The following is a 21,467-nucleotide window of genomic DNA, read 5'->3' as shown; positions in this document are numbered from 1 at the left end:
AACACACCCACATTCACACAAAAACACACACATACCCACATTCACACAAAAACACACACATACCCACATTCACACAAAAACACACACCCACATTCACACACACACAAAAACAAACTCACACACACAAATTCACACAAAAACACACACACACACACGATCTCTCACACACACACACACACTCACCCAATCATTCACAAAAACACATTCACACAAAAACACACACACCCAATCATTCACAAAAACACACATTCACACACACACACCCAATCATTCACAAAAACACACACACACACACACACACACACACACACACACACACACACACACACACGGGCTCTCTCAAAACATCTCAAAATGATTGGCACTTCCTTTGAGAAGCATTCACATAAGTCAAAAAAACCTTTGGGGGGGGAAGCGGTGGGCTAACATAAAACAGCAAATATGAAAAAATAATAATCAGCCTTCTATACACTCCTTTAAAGTGACAGTATCAAAGCACAACTTGGTATACTGCGCGAGTACATTTCAAAACCAAAAAATACCGAACAGCAACGAACGAGGGCTCCGTTCCTCAGCATTCAAAAAGTTTGTCAAGGCAACTAGGAAACCAAAAAAAGCAGAAATAAGGATTGGCCAGACAGCTTGAATGCAGAATAGAATACAATCTTTTATGTACCTGGAAGCTTTTGGGTGCCTTACGTTGGAGTACCTGGAAGCTTCTGTGTATGGCGGCCATCTTACCTTGGAAATACTGTTCAAGTTACGACTAAAAAATAAACGATAAAAAAGGCTACAAGTGACTTCATTAATTCCAACAGAACCAGTCTAAAAAAAAAAACACTATTCCTGAGTTATTTGCGAGAATTGGCTGACGTTCAGATCCTCAGCGATTCCCTTTCTATTGGGTTTAACTCTGGGGTGTTTTCCTTGCTGTTGCCACGGCAACTTGACACCAAAAAACAAATATATACTGTATATAGATCCCCCCAAAAATTCAAACACTGCAGAGTTGACAGCTCTCGAGCTGCTTGTACGTTCAAGTATGCTACATTAGCCACCGCGGGAAGACGATACTGTCACTTTAAAGGATGCCCGCGTTCGTCCGCAATCGACAAACGTCCACTTGTAAGGCTTAAAATGTTAAACACTATAATCGTAGCAGCAGAAACGCACTTCTGAATGACAACCACATTTCGGATGGTATTACAATGATATATTAGCAAAAAAAAAAATAAATCAATGACATTTTTCCTTTCTAATCATAACATTGCATTGAGCTAGAGAGACTGAAACCTGAACCAATCAGACAATGTCTGACAAAATAAAATAATAAATCATGCGCCTCCAATTGCAGAACATGAACCAGTCTGGTACTGCACGTTGCTCCACTTTGGAACGTTCACATTCATTTCTAACACACACACACACACACACACACACACGTAAACACACAACCACACACTCACACACTACCAGACAATGCTAGTAAAATGCATACCTGTCAACCTCTGCCGATAACTGCCCTTATAAATGATTATGATTCCCCTTACAAACACGAGTCGTACGGTGTTTGTAAGGTTTTTTGGGGGTTTGTAAGGGGAATCATAATCATTTATAAGGGCAGTTATCGGCAGAGGTTGACAGGTATGAAAATGCAACACACGCTAGCTGGTATTTGGGTGGCTGAGGGGGGGTAGACAAGTAAATCATAGGCGATAGATGCCCAATCCATTTGGACTTGCATGGCTGGCAGTGCTCATTCAATCACTGCCGGCCCTTCCAGTTGTAAGGGATTTAACATCCGTTGCTGTCAATGGCATGGAAAGGGTAAATAACAAAAGTAACTCCATAGAATGAAAACAGCAGGGAAGGTCTAATCTACAAAATTCACGGATGAATTTTAGCTAGTTTTTCGAAAAAGATCCTGATACAACATAGTGCTACTAAATGATCATTTAGCTAAAGAGTGTCGCACGTTTTGCTATCAACTTTCAATTTTTAGGGTTTAACTTATTTATGTGTGACATTTTGATGTACTTTTTCAATTTACCCAGTTGGAAATGCAGTCAAGAGTGATTTAAAAATATAAATGTTTTGGAAAAAAATCCATCTCTTTTGCAATGTTAGTGGTACTTAAAGATGGTTGCAAATTTGTGACTCAATCCATGTTGATTTGTAGGTAAAACTTTTTTTTAAACATCAAATGTGTATCATTTTAAGACCACTGGTTGTGCATGTAGACGTACAATTAAAAAAAAAAAAAGGAAAAAAAAAATACTGCAATTTCTGTCCCTTCCATTACACAACTTAACCAAACAACATAACCTAAATTTGGCAAAGGTATGAAAGATTTGGGTACTTGAACCCTAATTGCCCCCCTCCCCCCCCAAACATACAACACACACACACACACACAAACACAGCGTTGCCATTTGAGTCATGTCAACCTGATTTAAAAAATAAAAAAAAAATCACACAAGTGGCGCTTGTACCAACGACGACCCTCAAAAACGCACATCATTTCACATACTGACTTGTATATATTACACAAATTCAATATACATTTAACCATATATTAAACTTTCATATAGACATACATTTATTTGTGAGGTCTTGGTTACGTTTTCGGCGGGGAGCTTTTTCCCGGAACGCGTCCCCGTTTTTCCACTTGTCGAGGGATCCGAATCGGGCGAGAGATGCTCCTGTCGCGCTTTGAGGAGAGCTCATCAACGCTGGCCTGTTAAAAATTGAAGGAAAACAAACAAAAAAGGGGGCCAAAGAGGGTCTTGATGCAGGCAAAAGTGCACTATGTGAGAATGTGCGCCGTGTTGGAAATGGAGACAAACTCTCGGAGGATGTTCTTGGCCATCTCCATATTGTTCTGTGCGATCATCAGTGCTTTCTGGATGTCCTGGTAGGAGTAGCCCTGGCTCATGAGATGCTCGATCTCGCTGCTGATCTGGGGGTTAAAATCTCCTCCCGTTGCCTCGCAATTTGGGGGGCCCGTGACCGGTGGGACGGGGCTGGGTCGGCGCTCTGAGTTGATGCGTCTGGGAAGTGGCTTGGGAGGTCTTTCTGGGGCTTCGGCGGGCTCAATGGGGCCTAAACAAATGAGGAAAAAAAACGGTAAATGGGATACTTGGAAAATACAACACACAAAGTACATATACACACACACACTTTACGGTCCGGAAATGTTCTAGCATAAAAAGTACTGACATATTTGCAACATTGCGCAACTTTGTCCCGATGATTCAAATATCAAAATTAGTCGAGACAAAAAAAACAAACAAAAAAACTACAAGCACTCTAGCACATATTTACATTTTTAGGTTTTCTACAAAAAATTTAAACACAAAAAACGCACTTATTGGGAAAAAAAACTCCTGTTAACCAAAAAAAAACAACCAAAAAACTACCAGCACTCTTGCACATATTTACATTTCTAGGTTGTCCTAAATTTTTTTTTAACAAAAATGCACTTATTTTTGATAAAACTCCTGTTAACCTAAAAGAAAAACTCCTGTTAACCTACAAAAAGAAAAAAACCTCCTGTTAACCTAAAAAGAAAAAAAAACTCCTGTTAAGCTAAAAAAAAGAAAAAAACTACAAGTATTCTAGCACATATTTACATTTCTAGGTTGTCTACAAAAAATTTTAACAGAAAAAAGTGCAAACACCAATTAATCTAAAAAAAAAAACTAAAAAAAAACCCTTACAAATGGCCAGGGAGGACGAGCTTGACGAAGAGGATGAAGTGGAGGAAGAGGACGACCCCCCAAGTTCCGAAAAGTTCCGACGAGTGGGAGGCATGGGCAATCGCGGTTTGGGGAAGTCCAAGCCGTCGTCCTTGTCTTCCCCGTCCTCTGCCGTGTGTTCCCTCGGGCCGTTGCATACGGGCACGGGGGGTAGTTCGGAATAATCTGAATGAGTCAAGAAAAGGCAAAAATGCATGAGAGTAGAACAAGGACGCTTTTTAAAATCTATATCACGGCAGATACCCGAATCCTTGGCTTGCTGTGACATGCCGTGGATGTTGTACATGGCCTCGTACATCGGAGGGCCGTTGTCCAATTCTGCTGGCGTCGACCTGCAAAAGGAAACAATCGACTCGACGTCATCAAGTGGTCACACAGCGGGTACTCTTAAAGGATTACCGTGGGTTGAAGGTGATGGTTTGAGCCTGTGCGTGAAGAGCGAAGAGAGACTGAGGCGGCGGGGGCCTCGAGACCGACGGGCAGTCTTCTACAGATTGGGCCGTGATGGGTGGAAGGACGGGGCGCGAGGAGGGGATCATGTACTCGGATTCCTCTTCACTGTCGCGGGCCTCCTCGCCAGTCACTAACCTCAGAGCTGAACTTGGTCTAAACGGAAAGAAAGAAATGACAGTGTTGCACGCTAAATATTTGCACCTCAAATTGATCCTCATTGAGATGAGTGGAAATGCTGCATTATTATTCCATTTCAGCCATATAAAAAAACTAACAGATAAATTGGATCACTGAATTAAAAAATATATTTTCCAAAATGCCATGTGGCTCATTTAGGTGTGCATATATATACAAATACACACACATTAAGATCGATTTGTTGATCTGTTTCCTTAGTTTCAGTGTTATAAGTAGTCATTATTACTTATTTTCATTTATTCACTCACAATTATTACTTATTTTCATTTATTCACTCACAATCATTACTTGTTTTCATTTATTCACTCAATCATTACCTATTTTCACGTATTCACTCAACTATTACTCATTTTCACATATTCACTCACAATTATTACTCATTTTCCCGTATTCACTCACAATTATTACTCATTTTCATTTATTCACTCAATTATTACTTATTTTCATTTATTCACTTCCAATTATTACTTATTTTCACGTATTCACTCAATTATTACTTATTTTCATGTATTCACTCACAATTATTACTTATTTTCACGTATTCATTCACAATTATTACTTATTTTCACGTATTCTCACAATTATTACTTATTTTCATGTATTCACTCACAATTATTACTTATTTTCATTTATTCACTTCCAATTATTACTTATTTATTATTCATGTTTGTTGTTGTTGTGTGTGCACTTTGTGGCAAAGGTTTAAATCTCATTATACTTATATAATGACAATAAAAGCATTCTATTCAATAGGAAAAGATACTGTATGTCAATATAAAAACAGAATAATGACAGAAATAAAGTACCTGCTTGTCAGCGCATAAATGGCATTGGCGGAGGATGAAGGTTTGACTTTGGGGTTGTCATAATCTTGTCCAAGGACTGTGGCAAAATTCTGCAAGGAAAGAAGGAAAAAAAATCTCAATAATTGCTTCTGTCAGTCAACTCCGCAGGATATCTTTATATATTTTCAGAATAAATAACAAGGTATAAGTTTGGGTGTGGAATTGTGTGCTTGTGCTAACCAGTTGGTGTTCCAAACTGAGAGAGTTATTGTTCTTCTGCGGGTCTGCGCGTGTGTCCAGAGCAGACGGCAGCGCCAAAGGGAGCGAGTGTCGGTTGGAGAGCTCCCTGATACCCGCCCCGGAGACTTGAACGGACGAGGACGACGACGAGGAGCACGAAGACGCCGCCGCCGTCGGGGCCTTGGGAACGGGCCGCGGGTTCCAGTCCGTGTGCAGACGGTTGGGGAACGCCGGGAGTAGTTTGTCTCTGGGGGCTTCGCCGGGCGTGCAAGGCAAAGGTCGTCTCTGCAATCGTACCTCCGAGCCGGAGGCCGCCGCCGCCGCCGCCGCGTGGGGACGGTCTGGGGGAGGTGGAGGGGGGAGATCCCTCAGTGCGGGGGGGAGAGGAAGTGGCTTGTCTTTGTGGTGAGATGCTATCTGGAGAGCACAGTGACAGAGGGGTAATGCTTTGTAACATCGTGACAAACTATACTAGTAGTGGAGTAAAATACGAAATAATAATCAACCTTTGAAAAAGAAAAGATAATATCAGATCTGTAAACTACAACATTATTAATAATGTGTAAACATGCACCAAAATATTCCAATCTGCTCTCATTGTAATTTTTTATTTTATTTACAAAAAGGCTTTCTGATACAACGATGATTACAAGTGACATTCTATAAAATGCAATAATAGCGACTGGAAATGGAGACTTGATGCTTTCACTTCTGAAAAGGACTATTGTAGCAGGTTATTGCGGCCTAGCGCAAAGGAAGGGAAGTGTCAAAAGAGCAAAGCTGTGAGAACTACTGCCACATAGCAACAAAATGCAGCCACTTCCTCTCATCCTCCCAGCTGCCATTTGTTGGCTCTTTCTCATTGGTTGTCTCAAAGGTGTGGAGGAAAAAAAAGCCATCTCATATTATTATGTGGTCCATTTCCTGACTTCTTATTATCCGTTAGAGCCGTACTTAGAAGCATTAACTGACGTGCAAACGACTCTCCAAGTAAAAAGGGGCATCGTTGATGATCAAATGGAAGATTTATTTTCATTTAAAAAGTATATTTTAATAAAATAAACACAAACCAATATTTGAACAGAAGGGATAATTGACTGGTATGCTATACTATGTTAACCTATATGTGAAATGACTCAAATCATGATAGATTCTATTTACTGACCTTAGTAGTGACCCCAGGACTGGAGGCACCAGGGGGGTTAGGGGGTCTGTGGGGAAGCAGGTCCAGTCTGGGTGGCACTGGTGGAAGGGTAGATTGAGGAGTGAGGGACATAGGCGATGGAGGGCGTTCCACCTACATTACAAACACAAAAATGCAACTTCATTGTCTCAAAAAATAAAGATTGTGACAAGTTGCTGAATCATGGGCGAGTAGACAACCAACCCCCCCACCCCAAAAAAATACCACTTCCTCAAACCGGATGACAACAGAAGACTACTTCTTATTAATACTCTTATGTTACATTAAAACATTGACTAAAATAACAGACAAATTTAACATTTAAAACCAGTTAAATGAAAAACCATCACTAATTTGACGTCAAAGCATCAGCCATAGGATTCACTTATAGTGTAACAGTGCCTTAAAAAGATAAACAAAATAAGATCTGGAGTAAACAAATAAAAAAATAAAAGACATGTCTTGATAGAAAATATGACTATAGCGGCCATAGAAATAGGTGACCAAGTTGTGTGGTTGGTTGATCATCTTATGTTATGCACACTCAACAGATTGCTACCTTTGTACAAGCGAGTTTGCTCATCATCAGGTGGGGGTCTTCGAGCCTGTCATCGTCGTCGTCGTCGTAGCTGGGCGACGGAGCCCCCTCGGCCCCGAACAGGCCCCTGCAAGACCCTCCGCCGTTGTCCTTGGGGTCAAAAGGGTCCACCACGATATGCTCGGTACCTTTAATCTCACAGCGACAGAACGGGCAGCCCGTGCCTTGACCCTCAGATTCCTGCAACGTGACAGAAAAAGGTAAGATAACGTGCACGTCGGCCCCCTTCGGAGACGCCTCGGTCCATAATCACCTGCCAGGCGGTGAGGCAAGAGGTGCACATGAGATGACCGCAAGGCTCAATCTTCACATCCTTGTCGTTCTCCGCGCAGATTTTGCACAGTTGGAAAGTGGAGCCCATCTCACAGTAGAGCTCATATTGCTCCTGGTGGGGGGGGAGAGAGGGAAGACGCATTACTAAAACCCTCCGGGGCCACCACTCACTATAATTGCAAAGAGAGGGTCTTGGTGTTGGCTCATACTGTGGAGGACTCGTGGTGCTTTCCCACAATAAGTACCGTATTTTGCCGTTTAGTATACCCGGGTTTATTAAATGATTTTTGCTTTTTTGAGCCTCCCATTTGTGCATCATTTAATATACCCCTGCCATTTAATATACCCGGGTATATTAAACGGCAACTCAGCTTTTTTGGCAAGATTTGTATGGTGTTCCTGGTGGGCATAATTATAGATCCTTAAGTTCATTAAAATTCCAAGTCAGACTTTATTCAGTAGTAAGTAGTTTTACTTTGCAAAACGTTGATGCACCCTGTCACGGCATAAAGAGTGCGTAGTGGATCGTACCTTCCCGTTTGTGCGCCATTTAATATACCCCTGCCGTTTAATATACCTGGGTATATTAAATGGGGGGGGGGGGGGGTATATTAACACGCAAAATACAGTAAGCTTACATTTGTATAGTATACTTTTTTTTCCAACTTCAAGGTACTCTATTCCGTCAATTCACCGACTGATGATGCTGTATCAGAAACGGCATGGTGTTCAGTGTCGTGTTTGAGAACATTTTGACAGGGTCACCAGGGGAAGGGAATTGAACCCGTGACCCCTGGTTAGGGGCCATGTCGTCTCATAAAGTGGAACGTGTGTGACCAAGGCCAATTTTAAATCCATTCAGTTACCCCAAAAAAAACCATATAGTCAGTATGCTACGTGTCAAAATATGCATGTTTAACTTGATGCATTATTTTCATGAGATTAAAAAAAGCAGTTTTCAGACCTGTGTGACTTTAATGTGGTCCTGAGGTGAAGGCTCACACAGTCCCGTCAAATCTGGGTTTTGGGGGCGACCATCAGGAAATAAATAGCTGCAAGTGAAGAATCACATGGTTGTTAAAATGTTCATTGATAATATAGTAGAAGAGAAAACACAAAAGCCACCACTGAAGCTTTTTACTTTGGGCAATCAGCATAAAAAACAAAACAAAATTAAAATGACATTCACGGTCAAATAGTATAATAAGTTGTTTTTCTGTATTTATTTTGGGATCTAGCCAAAGATATTCAAATTGCTGATGTAGGCTAATGATAAGAAGCATGCATCTAGAATTTCAAGGCCAAATTGTCAAGAGTACTAAAATAAAAACTGTTGAAATCGATCATCTGCTTGGAAGCAAACGACTTCCTGGTTCATAAAACACGACGGCTCCCGCTAAATAGATCATGAGTCAGCTAGTGGTGGTCTTAAACTTGCATGATACTGCCATAGTGAATATTTCTCGACTTACAATCCTTCCCTAAAGCCATCTATTAGGGCTTGGAAAAGGGGTTTATTATGAGGAATGGTCTGAAGAATGTTTCCGTCCGCCGTCACGTAGCCGATAGCCCACTGGCCCAAACGGGTACAGCTCAGTCGGAAGATATAACTAAGGAGAGAGAGAGAAACAAAAAAAATTAGGATGAGTTGAAAGATCAGGAGAAATTCATACTGTGTTACAACGATGAGGATTTCTGGGGGTGCAGACAGATGGTCCTGCGATGCGCCATTACGGCGAATGATCCGCTGACGTCTGTAGCAGCCGGTCAAACCTTGCTTTCGTGTTTGGTTTCCCATGAGCTGTTCTAATAGCAAGGACTGCACTTTACGTTGTTGTGTTAAGGTGTTCACGCCGAGCAATTTACCAACGGATGTGACGCGATGCAAGACGGGCTAAAGCAGTGACATCGTCTTTCACTGTATACAATCAAGCCATTGATGCTAGCTAGGTACAAGTGCTATAATATACTGCACTGCAGCCTTCATTTAAACACAAAGATACACTCATGCGTTCACCTATAAGGGTTATTTTTATCTTTTAGTGAATGTATATTTTATTTTCCTTGAATAGGGAGAATTTTGCAAACATGTCCAGTGAGACACACTAGATTACTAGTTTTGTGTTTTATAATTTCAATAATCTCCACAAGGGTTCATATAATGTAAAGACAGAGCTTTTGTGAACGTAGTATTGATTGGTCATTTTGAATTGTTTTTTTGTGAAAGATCACCATCCTTGTTAGATAGGCATCGTTTCTTGTTTTTCAGAATAAAAAAATAAAATAAAATAGAGTAGTTATCTCTATTCAAAAAAAAAAAATCAAGAAAAACTTTTGGGTCACCTTTTACATGTTCCAAAAAAAAACACAAGATAACCCAATTTCCGTTTTCTCGTCCTACCTGCCAGGTTTGTGAATGAACTTCTGCAGTCGTGCTTTGACCTCGTCGTAAGTGAGGAAGGCCATGTAACCCGGGTGGGTGACTGCCAAGCTATTCCAGTTCCGAAGAAGGGATGACCAAGGCTTTATGAAAGAAAGTGTGACAAATCAGACGACAAAAAGCAGCTACAAAGTCGTAGACATGTACTACATGGTAATCATTAGCTGCAACTACCGCAGATTTAATTTATGTGGGCTACCTGGAAAAGTCTGGTGAAGATGTCGAACTCAAATACGGAGATGTAGTCGTTGCATGTGAGGTCGATGGTGGACTTGAGGGCCATTGCTTCCAAGCCAGAGCTGATCGGATGGAATTCGTGGAGAGACTGACGGAACACTTTCCAAGGCACGATGGTCCTTTAACAACCCAGAAGAAAATACAATTTTAAAAAAGTTTAATTACAAGTGTCATATACATTATGTATCAGAAGAAAAAACATGGTTACGCGAGTGATGAGCTGTACATTTTGGATGTGGGCCTTCGATTCACTCAAAAAATGCTCAGTTAAACACATACGAAATACAAAATTGTTTATGATTCTTTTTTAATAAAGTTTGTGTTTGATGTCAAACTTAACATCCATTGCATTTGAATGGGTGGTTTATTCAAGTGGTTGAATTGTTTTTTTTTTTTATTGACAATCTCGCATATCGGCAATAAAATTGCCTAAAATTTGTTAGACCGACAGGCAGACTGACAAATAGCAATACAGTAATTCCTCGAATATTGCGGTTAGACCAGACATGGATTTTCACATTTTTATGAACTTAAAAAAAAAAAAAAAAAAAGCAGAAAAAAATCCCGAAGGAGTGAATTCGCGATAAGTGAAGACGTGATAATCGAGGGATTACTGTATCTCATTACGACGTTGTGCCAAGTAACCAAGATAGCAGAAAGTATGTCAACGGAACTAGTTTAGACACAGTAATGTTAATATGTAAATGACACAAGGCACTGTTGTGCTCTGTTGTCATTAATCCAGTGTAACAAAATCACATTAGTCAAACAACGTTAAGCCTCACTTGTCCCCGAAGGCACGCCTCCAGAACTCTGCAGCATCAGCCTTTGTGATGCGAAAGTTGTCGCCCTGAAACAGACCATTGGGAAAGATGGCCTTTAGCTCAGCCAGCATGTGGCTGAAGATCAACGATAGCTTAGTGAGGTTCCTCCTGTGAAAGAAGAGCACACAACAGTTTGACGTTAAAGCCAATGCCACTTCAATAACATCGAAAAAAAAACATCATTTTGCAATGCAGTGTTCACCATATTATTAGACAATTTGCTTCAAAGGCTTCTCCACAACAACGCAATTGTGTGCACCATGTCATGTGCTTTTCTGGTCTGCAAACTATTATATTAGTTGATTGAATTTCCTGTTACATGTGACGAGCCTATCAAGTAGCATTATTCAGGGTTGTTGCATTTCCATGAGCAAACTGGGGGAACAAAAAGGCAGTTTTGAGACCTTCCACAAAGAAAATTGGAATTAGGATGACTCCTCAGCAAAACTGAAGTGAAGTAAAGCAAGATAATTAAAAAAGGGCAGAAAGAGTGCAGTGTTGGCAAAGAACTGGAGCACCCAACACCATTAGACGAGTGAAGCTAAGAGAGCCTTGATTTATGAATCCTTGCACATTAGGAGATTGTATGTGGTTGTTGGGCAGCAGGAATTGACATGCAGGAGAGCGACGGTAATAAAAAGGCAAGCCACACACTTTGCAGCAGTGGTACATTATACTGCGCACCCTAAGGAAAAGGTGTCGGACAATACGAAAAGTGATTTGAAATAGCCTAAAACAAGCGTGTCAGACTCGGGATGGTTCGCGGGCCGCATTAACGTCAACTCGATTTAATGTGGGCCGGACCATTTTACATATAATATTTAGATTTTTTTTTAAATCTAATTAAAACAACTGGATCCTAAGGCCGAAATATTCAGTTTTTTTAGTGGATCAAAAACAATGTTTATTTGAGCTTTTTTTTCCTAGTCAGGGAAAACGTCAATCCTTTGTGTTTTATTCCAAAAGGAAACAAAATATTTGTAATTATGCTCAATATTAAAGTGGAAAACAGAAAATATTTTTAAATATTAATTTTTAGATTTCATAAAATGCATTTTTAACTAAAAACAAACAAAAAGTTCATTTAATCCATTTATAAAAAAAAAATCTAAATATTATATCTAAAATGGTCCGGCCCACATGAAATCGAGTTGACGTTAAAGCGGCCCGCGAACCAACCCGAGTCTGACACCCTTGGTCTAAAGAAAATAAACCCAATGTGATTGCCATTAGGCACAACAGTTCTGCCTGGTCTGGCATCATTCTGTTGTGTGATAAATACATTAAAAAAACGAACAAATAGCATCCGTCTCTGGTATCTCCATCCCACAATAGTAGCTCTGTAGTCAATGTTGGTACTACCCCCTCCAACTGTTGCTGTTATTCAAGCGCCTGCGCCAACACGAACAATGGCTCGTCACACAAAAAGACCTCCATTTGATTACCATGTTTCATCTCTCCCTGGCGGCAAACACAGCAAAGAGTAGATACATATTTTGGAACACTAGGTTGCGGTCAACCCCCGCCGCAGCGCCACCCCCAGAGTGCTCAGTAATGACCTCTGACCCTGCAGCTGGCTGCTCCCTTCCCGTTTCCTGCTGGCTGTGATAAAGTAGTTGAGCTCGTCAGCCAGAAGCACACTGTGCTAATACAGCGCAACACAGCAGCAAAGGTCAGACCTTACAGAATTAACGTCTGTCTGGATTAACAAGTAGCCCAAATGTCACTCAGTGTGCAGCGTATTACCTTTGCTCACCGACTCTAGGTGGCAAATTCAGATGTCACATTCAACCAAAGACTAGGAAGAGATACATACCGTATTTCGCTGTTTAATATAGCCCCCCATTTAATATATATATATATATATATAGTATATTAAACGGCAGGGGTATATTAAATGCCGCACAAACTGGAAGGTACGATCCACTACGCACTCTTTATGCCGTGACAGGGTGCATCAACGTTTTGCAGACTAAAACTACTTACTGCTCAGGTTAAAACTACTTACTGCTGAATAAAGTCTGACTTGGAATTTTAATGAACTTAAGTATCTATAATTATGCCCCCATGAACACCATACAAATCTTGCCCAAAAAGCCGAGTAGCAGGGGTATATTAAATGGCGCGCAAACGGGAGAATCAAAAAAGCAAAAATCATTTAATATAGTATATTAAACGGCAAAATACGGTACAATTTGTTTTTTTTTGGGTTCTTTTTGCATACTTCAACACAGAGGTTGGAGCTCAAACCAATGTTTTCCACAAAAATAAGAGGAAGTGGTCAAAGACTACAGTGCCGAATGTGGGCCAATGCGTTAATAATCAAGTTGATATCAGACTAATTTTCATTTTTGCCTTCTTAAATTGACAACTTTTTCCTCCCGTGCATGCTCACTCGGTCGGCACCACCTTCCAGTTCATCTCGGCCAAGTCGGGTCTGCAATTTAGCATGAGCAAATGTTATCTTAAGAGTACTGTTAGGTGTGCTCCCTTATGTAAAGATACACATTCCAAGAGGCTACTATAGAGCAGAGCAAGTTTGTGCTTGGAGTCTCGAGGTTCAAATCTATAGATACACACATTGATGACACAATCCCTAATATTCTGATCATATTAAAAAGTGAGGCGATTAAAAACAACCGGAAACTCATAAGTTTTCGGTTAAAGATACCATCTATTATCTCGTACTGTCGCAATCACGTGTCTTACTGCTACTTGACAAAGCACAAACGCACAATGGCGATCTTTGTGTGTTAGAGTGGCCGTGTTATCCCAATTTTAAACGTTCCATTTGCTATTACGCAGTCACTTTGTCCAATGATAGATTTTAATTTAATGTAGTTTTACGTGTCCAATTAGACACTTCTGCATTTCCGAATTAATATTGCAGCAACCTTCTGCTTCCTCAAGATAATCCAAGGTGGGTTTTATGAGATCTAGTGGTATTGTGATTACCCAAATTCCACATTCACACATCGGTGAACACAACAGCACCAAAGACGCAAAAGGCATCGCACAGGAACATGCGGCATTTACATGTAAAGTCGATGGTAGAGATAAGGAAGTACAAAGAGTGACAACATCTATAAATAAGGCGGAGCTCTGACCACAGATGCTAACATCCTCCAACCACGACCCTCAACTCATGTTTTGATGCAATCTGAAAGCACCCTGAGGGCTCAGTAAATGTTCCTTGTATGCCAACATGGTCAATACAATTCACGGGCGACTCTGGTGTCGCAAAGGCGTCACGCCACCAATTAGTAAACGTTTATTCTTGGGATTTGAAAATAGACACTCACCTGGGTTGCGAGTTCTCCTCATACATGCGTTCTTTGCCCTCCTTGAACAAACTGATGGTCTGCTTGGTTTTCTTAGTCAGGTTTTCCATAAAGACACGAAAGTACTCATTCTCCCCGAGGGTTTCCATTTTGCCTTCGTAGCGAGACAAAATTGTGCGCAGGTGCTGATACGTGTCTGGCAACAAATCCAGGATGTACGGGGGGCTGTTCTTCAAGGCCAATTTGGGATTTTGGCACAGACGGACCACCTGCAAAAAGAGAAAGCATGTGAAGCCACAACAGAGAAAATACATGTACAGTAATCCCTCGCCATTTCGGGGTTCAACTTTTGCGGCTTCACCAAATCACAGATTTTTTGTAATTTTTTATTGTTATTCATAAGTTCATAGTGCAGGTCTTCCGCCCGCTACTAGGACTCAGCACTGAAGACTATTTTGTGTGCTTCAAAAACTGAAAACCTGCAGAACTGAACATTGTCACAGACTACTTTTACCCGAAATAAGAGCTTGGAGGTATTTGAGATGCAGGTTTTTACAATAACGGATGCAGTAGTGAATATTAATGAGTGCATCCCTGATGGAAACAATGTCATATATCACTATTGCACAGTGCTTCCTCTCATGACCGCACAAAACGTCACTGTAAGAAGCCAATGCAAGACCTGCTCTCATGAATTGCACACTTTTGAGGTTTTTGAATCCATCGTCTGTACTGCATTCCCACGGAGCTTTGAGTCAACATAAGCCTTAACTATTTTCATTTCTAAGCAAAAAATGTTTTCCTTCACTTGTATAACCTGACAATCATTGACACGACAAAAATGAAGTGTTTTCTGAGATAATCTTTCAACAGATGGTTTATAAAGTGTGGCTTTTCAATGACACATTATGGTTAAAAAGTTAACTGGATTGCATAACATTGGGTCATTTTGACTAATATTCAACCTTTTTGTTCCCTCGATCATTTTACAGTACTTCAACACTCACTTGGTGGATCGATAAAAAGTCAGTATGCTAAGAATCATGCTTCTGCAATGGATTGTTAAAAAAACAGAGTTCTTGCTTCGGTGTTTGTACTTTAAAAGGATTCCAGAAATTCTGAAGCAGAGGTGACCAAAAGGCTACGTTAATACTGTAGGAGTTCAGTTCATATTTTTGGGGGGACAAATGCTACACATCTAATTTTCTATTGAAACATACCATTATTTGCAAATCCGACCCAGGCCTCATTCCTGTGTGGATAAATATTTATCCAATAAAAGTTCAATATGCAGGCTTTTTAAGGCCCCAACCCACTTATTTAAAAAAAAAAAAATACTACAAACATCGTAATTGTTCTATAGAAGCTAAGCTTTTAAATGTTAAAATCATATGAGAGGGTTTAATGGATGAACATTTAATATAATGAAAAGTGATTGTGAACATTAACAAAAGTGCTAATGCTAGTCAAGAACTTTAGGTTATTTTTTTACATGCCTTTGAGGAAGGAAGGTGTTGCTCTTTACTTAAACTAGCCGTGTCATGGAACTGATACGATCAGCGCTGAGCTAACCACAAAATGTTTGTGCAGAAGCTCTATGTTGACACAGATCCTCCAAATGCAAAAATGTCGAACAACATGCATACATCTTGAATTCCTGACTGACTATTTTTGAAGAATGACTTATGAGTTTCTTTAGGCATTATGAATTTCATGGGTTCAGGTTCAAAACTGCCAACCTGCAGATGACACTTGAAAATAGCACTGCTTCTCTATTGTCAGCTGTAAACAAGCGAGAACATGCTTCTGTGTATCTGGAGTCTGTGAACTGTTCGTAGGAAACATACCACGTGTCTAGAAACGTGAAAAGTTAAAAAAACAAACGAAAAACAGCTTTTCTGAGATATTTTTAAATCATTGGGGCGAGGGACAGTTTAAGTCATTGCTTTGGTTCCCCAGGTCAAATCTGAATAAACCAAAAATGTCCTCAACTGAGGAAACACTGCACATCTGATTAAATTACATTGCAGCTAGAATGCAAATCAGGCTATAAATTTCAGTTTGGGCCCCTAAAATAACAGAAAAGGCTTTGTTGTTTGGTTCTGCTTGCTTCAGTTATGACCGGATTATTTTTGCATAGCATTTACTTCAAGTCATGCTTTGGCTTTTCCATACCAACCAAGACAAACTAACTGCATTATCCAAGTTACAGCAAAACTGGAAGGTTGAATGACCAGAAATAAAACCTTTTGTGTCTTGTCACTAAAATAATTTAAAAGGTAGCAAAACCAGTTTTCATCATAAGTTGAAGGAGCGCTCGATCAGAATTCTACAAGACAAACCCCACAAAACAATATCGTGAATAATAACCATGTTTTGGTATCAAAGTAGTCTCTTACTGCTCCTGGAGACACAAAAGAGTGTCTTGTCTACCACTAATATTTGTTGTATGAAGCTCACAGGAAACTAGAGGTCAAAATGCATGACATTCACCCCCGTAAAACGAATCCTCATGAAATCACACCATTAGTGGTGTAACAAACACACTATTCTTTTACATGCCAAGATTTTTCAAGGAAACCTCATTTGACTTGCCAAATCGACATCCTATTACAACTCCACAAATAAATGCCAGACTCAATTACCAATGCCAATTTTGAAGTTCCTAGTGTTTTCAATTGCAACCATTTTATTCTGAGTAAATACCACAGCCCACACAAAGGAATCCCACTGTAGTGTATGTTGTAAAATAGTGGAAACTATGAGTAAACAAACCCAACAAAATAAATCAGATTCACATGACAACGGTGGCCTAATTGTGGTATAAGACACTGTCTTCGAAAAGGACGACTCATAACAAAGCAACGAAGCCTCATTTTAACCATAATTAGCCAATTAGCTAACTCAAGCTAACCATGTCGCCTTCCAGCTGATTAGCTAAACATTAGCATCGTTAGCAACCCATGGAAATTAGCTTAGCAACCTTTCGGAGCATCCGCTGTTTATAAAGACTTCCTGCGCTTACCTTATCCATCAGTTTCCAGCACTTCTCTACGGTCTTTTTGTCCACAGCCCCCGGCTGGTGGTGGGAATGGAGGTGGTGGTGGTGTGGCTGGAAAGCGTCCTTCATCATTCCGATGATCCCCCCGCCTTTCTTCAGGTTCCCTGCCATGTTCAGGCTGCTCGGTGGCTGGGCTCTCGTTGCCAGGGCCACACAGGTGAGGCTCAGCAGAAGGCGTCGGGGAGAAAGGGGGGTCTTGCCGGGTAGTGGTAGGTGGTGATCCGGCCGGCACCCCCCTCGACGAGGACAGCGCCGGAGTGGCAAATCCGGCTATTTCCTCTAACCCGTCGGGTTAGAGGAAGGGAGGGCGTACTATCGGGGAAAGGCTTCCATTAGTATAGCGAGCGGTTGGTGAAATAAAAGCCCAATTGGGGCTAACACAACCCCCCCTTGACGGCGAGGGGAACGCGCGTTGTGCTGCAGCTAGCTGCGGAGCTCCACGCCTTGGCGTGCGGGCACACACACGCAAGCCGGCGAGGGAGAGTGGCGAAGCGGGCTGCGAGGAAAGAACGCTACGGTTAGATTTGAATAACTTTTGTCCTCCCGACGTGCCTTCCAGCGTGCAGACGCAGCGCCCTAAATGATCTTAGTCCGGGGGGAAGTGGAGCGTCTGGGTGACAGCCCCGTGAGGCGGCGAGGCTGGCGGAGACCACTCGGCGACGGGTCCGGAGAGGAAGCGGCGACGGGGAGCGCGAGAGCTTCGGGGAGACGGGTGACTAAATGGCGATGGAAATTCAACATCGCCCAGGATTGGATGTTTTTTTGGCGTTTTCCCTTCTCTGAGACGTGTCCGTGTGCGGGCCTTTTCTTTCCTTTCCTGTTCTTCTCTTTCCGTTGCCCACCCTCAAAATCCCGAACTCCACGCCTTCGTCGTGCGCGCTCACGTTGGGCGAACGTGATCGGGGGCGCGCGCCTGTGCACAATTCATGACAATAAAGGTTTGAGAAATTTATGGAGGTGGATTTTTTTTTCTATCAGGAAAAAGTTGCTTTAATCAACACTAGAATATTATTAAATAATGGGAATGATAATCCTTTCATGATTTAAAAAAAAACAATTAAAAACGGTGTTTAGAAGTTCATTGTGAAGCTGCACATCAATTCAGTTTGGTTATTAGATTGTTTCTTTCATAATTTTTTGTGTCCTTTTATTTGGTTTTCAAGGCAAACTGAAATCAAATAACAAAGATGGCCAACTTTAACATACTTGTTTGACCTTCTTAAGCAAGAAACAAGTTAGGCTTCAGAGTAAATATAAGATAAACAGCTATTTAAATACATGACTATGGTTGAAGTCATAATTAATAGAACCAATGAAAATAACACTGGGTTCTTTGCAACCATATAAAGTCGCAATGCTAAGGGATTATTAAAATATAAGGGGCACAATGTTATCAAATATCTTCTTTTATAATGTGCAGTGCATGCAATGCAAACTAATGCAAAAATCCTAATCACTTTTGCAAAGTTATTTAAAAAAAAGTAATGATCAGTGATATTTAGTACCTAAAGTATGCAAACACATCATTAGGGAAATGTATAGTAGCTTTAAAAGCAAACATTAATGGATAGCATATTTTTTGCAGGTTGTTGTAATGTTGCTTGATGTCCGCTAGGTGACAACATCCTATAATTTTGGGGGAAATTTTCACTGACAAAGATTCAGTAGAACAGATGTTTTAAACATTCTTATCAAGATCATTAGAATACATTTTAGTTACATTTAACTTCAAGGATAATTAATACAAATCATCTGCATAGTCTTCCAATTTCTGTTTCAAGTCAATTTGATTTTTTTCCCTTGAACTACAGATTTTAATTGAATCATTATTACTTGAATTATGGCTCTTTTGTTCTCTTAATCTTAGATATAATGCTAATTTTAAAACTGTGCAGCTTTATTTATACAGGGCATTTCCTTAAACAAGCTAATTCCTCGTGTCTCACATAATTAACACAGAATAAAATAGAAATGCCCGTTAAGTTTTGAATAATAGTTATTAATAATAATAATTTTGGACAATGGGGTGTCTGCTTCTGGATCTGGACCCTCAATTCAGCCAAAAAAAAATATATTTTCTGCTCCCAAAACTGTCAAACGATAACTGCAGCGTTAAACATGCTCCACATTTACGATTCCAAGTCCAAGTGTGTTCCCATAAAATGAAATAATAGCCAATAAGCTGAAAAAGGAATTATACCGCTGCCATATTTCAAAAAGTGAGATGTCCTTACATTACTTTTCAAACAGATGAGTCATTCCCAACTAGGTAAAAAGTCAAGTCTTGTATAATTATCTCCTGTGCAGGGTTGTACATTTCCTTTTTTGTACATTTTTTTTTAATGAGTTCCCAAAAAGTGCTTTCAAAGTGAGCAGTGATGCATTTTCCGTAAGACTTTTTTGGCAAGAAGCATAACCTTGACATTATCTTTTGGCGTGTGTGCATTTTACTCACAGACAAAATATCCGAGTCAAAGGTTGCGATAAAATGCCGTGTCGTACCTTTGAATGCTTTGAACTTGGTGACCCGGCGTGGAGAAATGAGCTGCAGGTCGCTGATGGATTTGTAGAAAACTGTAATCATGGATTATTAGGTGAACATTTTCAAAATGGACATTCTTTGTTAAGTTTCAATCCAATTAAATAAACACCTCAATGCTTTCAAAAACTTTGCCACCTCATTTTTTTTAAGTGTGCAAAAAGTATTACAGTCTACGGCAAGGGTGTCAGACTCGGGTTGGTTTGCGGGCCACTTTAACGTCAACTTGATTTCACGTGGGCCGGACCATTTTAGATATAATATTTAGATTTTATTTTATAAATGGATTAAAAGAACTGGATTAAAAGCCCTGAATTTTCAGTTTTTTATAGATCTAAAACAATGTTTATTTTAGCTTTTTTTAAATATATTTTTAGATTTTACAAAATGATTTTTGAACTAAAAACACAGAAACAATTGATTAAAAAATGTCAATTATTGGGGAAAAATCAGGACATTTAATATACATCTATACTCTTCATTTTAATTTGATCCTAAAACAGAAAGTCGGCACTCATGATTTACTTTCCCGGGCCACACAAAATGATGCGGCGGGCCAGATTTGGCCCCCCGGGCCGCCACTTTGACATAGGTGGTCTATGGTCACTATGTGAAACAGTCATTCTAATTAATATTCTTAAATGTTCTCTAAAAATCATCAACAACACTAGCATACATTAAAAAAAAAAATCCCTAAAATTGCTTAAGTAGTTTAAGTTTTTTTTCTCCCATGAAATATTTAAAAAAATTAATTAAAATACACTTTGAAATGGAGTTTAGGAAAATTTCATGGATCTTAGTGATTTAAAATAAGGATGATTTGAGAAAATTGAGATGAAAAACTCACCAATTCATCGCCATTTCTTGACCAGACAGTTTTTCCACCTTTTTCCTTAAAAACAACTATTATGAACATGTAAAAAAAGATGGAATTGTTGATTACACGAGAAGGCATTCGGATTGTTTTTCAAGCACTTGAATTACTATTGAACAATCCCAACTCTTTAAAATGGGGAAAAAAATTGGTGCGTTCCAATTTCCAAAGTACACCGCTCAATAAATGTTCAACTCCTAATTGTTTAATTGTATGGAAAAGATAAAAGTGAAAAAAAAATCTCTTAGTATTGCCTACTCCTTTTGGGGGTAATGGGAGAGCGGATGTTATCCAAGGCGGATTACCACCGGGATTGGTCGCCAGCCAATCACAGAACACACAGAAAAAGTGACAAGTGCGCCGAGTCTAATCTCATGGGACTCATTTGGGATTTTTTAAGAAAAAACTGCAATTTCCAAGAGTAGTCCTCACCACTTTTCCAAAAAAAGGCGAAGCAATGATGCGGCGCCTTGATTGGTTTGGAAGGTTCTTGAAGTAAACATCTGAAAATTCATGCGCAAAAAACATGTGAAATTGACATAATCAAAAGCAGAAAACTAAAACGTTTAACCAACTCATCAACTGCAAGTTATATACTGTGGTAATAAAATAACTGGGACAAAAAGACACTTCCATTCCAAAATTCAAAGAGTTAAATAATGCCAAACCGCAAAAAAATTAATGCAAAATGAAGTTTTCCCAACTTTGAGCATTAATTAGTCA

At 40.0% G+C, this 21,467-nt stretch overlaps 1 protein-coding gene and 1 long non-coding RNA gene across 3 annotated transcripts; one reads left to right on the top strand and one right to left on the bottom strand.

Moving 5' to 3' along the window:
* Positions 1-437: 437 nt before the first annotated feature.
* cbl (Cbl proto-oncogene, E3 ubiquitin protein ligase) lies at positions 438-21,188 on the bottom strand. Of its 2 annotated transcripts, XR_013303553.1 has the most exons (18): positions 19,834-21,188; positions 17,296-18,244; positions 14,292-14,539; positions 10,951-11,097; positions 10,128-10,284; positions 9,890-10,011; positions 8,961-9,098; positions 8,453-8,540; positions 7,469-7,600; positions 7,177-7,395; positions 6,600-6,731; positions 5,435-5,851; positions 5,216-5,304; positions 4,158-4,364; positions 4,002-4,090; positions 3,720-3,923; positions 1,660-3,102; positions 438-1,506 (listed from the first exon to the last, which is right to left on the bottom strand). XR_013303553.1 is itself a non-coding variant. In XM_077611358.1 (17 exons), exons 2-17 carry the CDS (start codon positions 17,440-17,442, stop codon positions 2,807-2,809), a joined length of 2,832 nt encoding a protein of 943 aa, XP_077467484.1. In that variant the 5' UTR covers positions 17,443-18,244; positions 19,834-21,188; the 3' UTR covers positions 1,591-2,806. The 2 variants fall into 2 exon arrangements, 1 of the variants encoding a protein (XP_077467484.1); XM_077611358.1 differs by lacking the exon at positions 438-1,506 and having other exon boundaries at positions 1,591-3,102.
* On the top strand, positions 17,148-18,283 carry LOC144083474 (uncharacterized). The gene is made up of 2 exons (XR_013303554.1): positions 17,148-17,488; positions 17,891-18,283. It is a non-coding gene; the product is annotated as an uncharacterized LOC144083474 (long non-coding RNA).
* Positions 21,189-21,467: the final 279 nt, after the last annotated feature.

The sequence above is a fragment of the Stigmatopora argus genome, chromosome 10 (assembly GCF_051989625.1).
Source record: "Stigmatopora argus isolate UIUO_Sarg chromosome 10, RoL_Sarg_1.0, whole genome shotgun sequence".
Classification (NCBI taxonomy): domain Eukaryota; kingdom Metazoa; phylum Chordata; class Actinopteri; order Syngnathiformes; family Syngnathidae; genus Stigmatopora; species Stigmatopora argus.
This window is presented reverse-complemented; position numbering and strand designations above follow the sequence as displayed.

Excerpts from the sequence above, each read along its gene's own strand:
- cbl (XM_077611358.1), bottom strand. The coding sequence starts at position 17,442 with ATGGCAGGGAACCTGAAGAAAGGCGGGGGGATCATCGGAATGATGAAG. Across the intron at positions 11,098-14,291 it reads GAGGAGAACTCGCAACCCAG|GAGGAACCTCACTAAGCTAT; the intron begins GTGAGTGTCTAT and ends CTTCTTTCACAG. Across the intron at positions 6,732-7,176 it reads GCAAACTCGCTTGTACAAAG|GTGGAACGCCCTCCATCGCC; the intron begins GTAGCAATCTGT and ends TTTGTAATGTAG.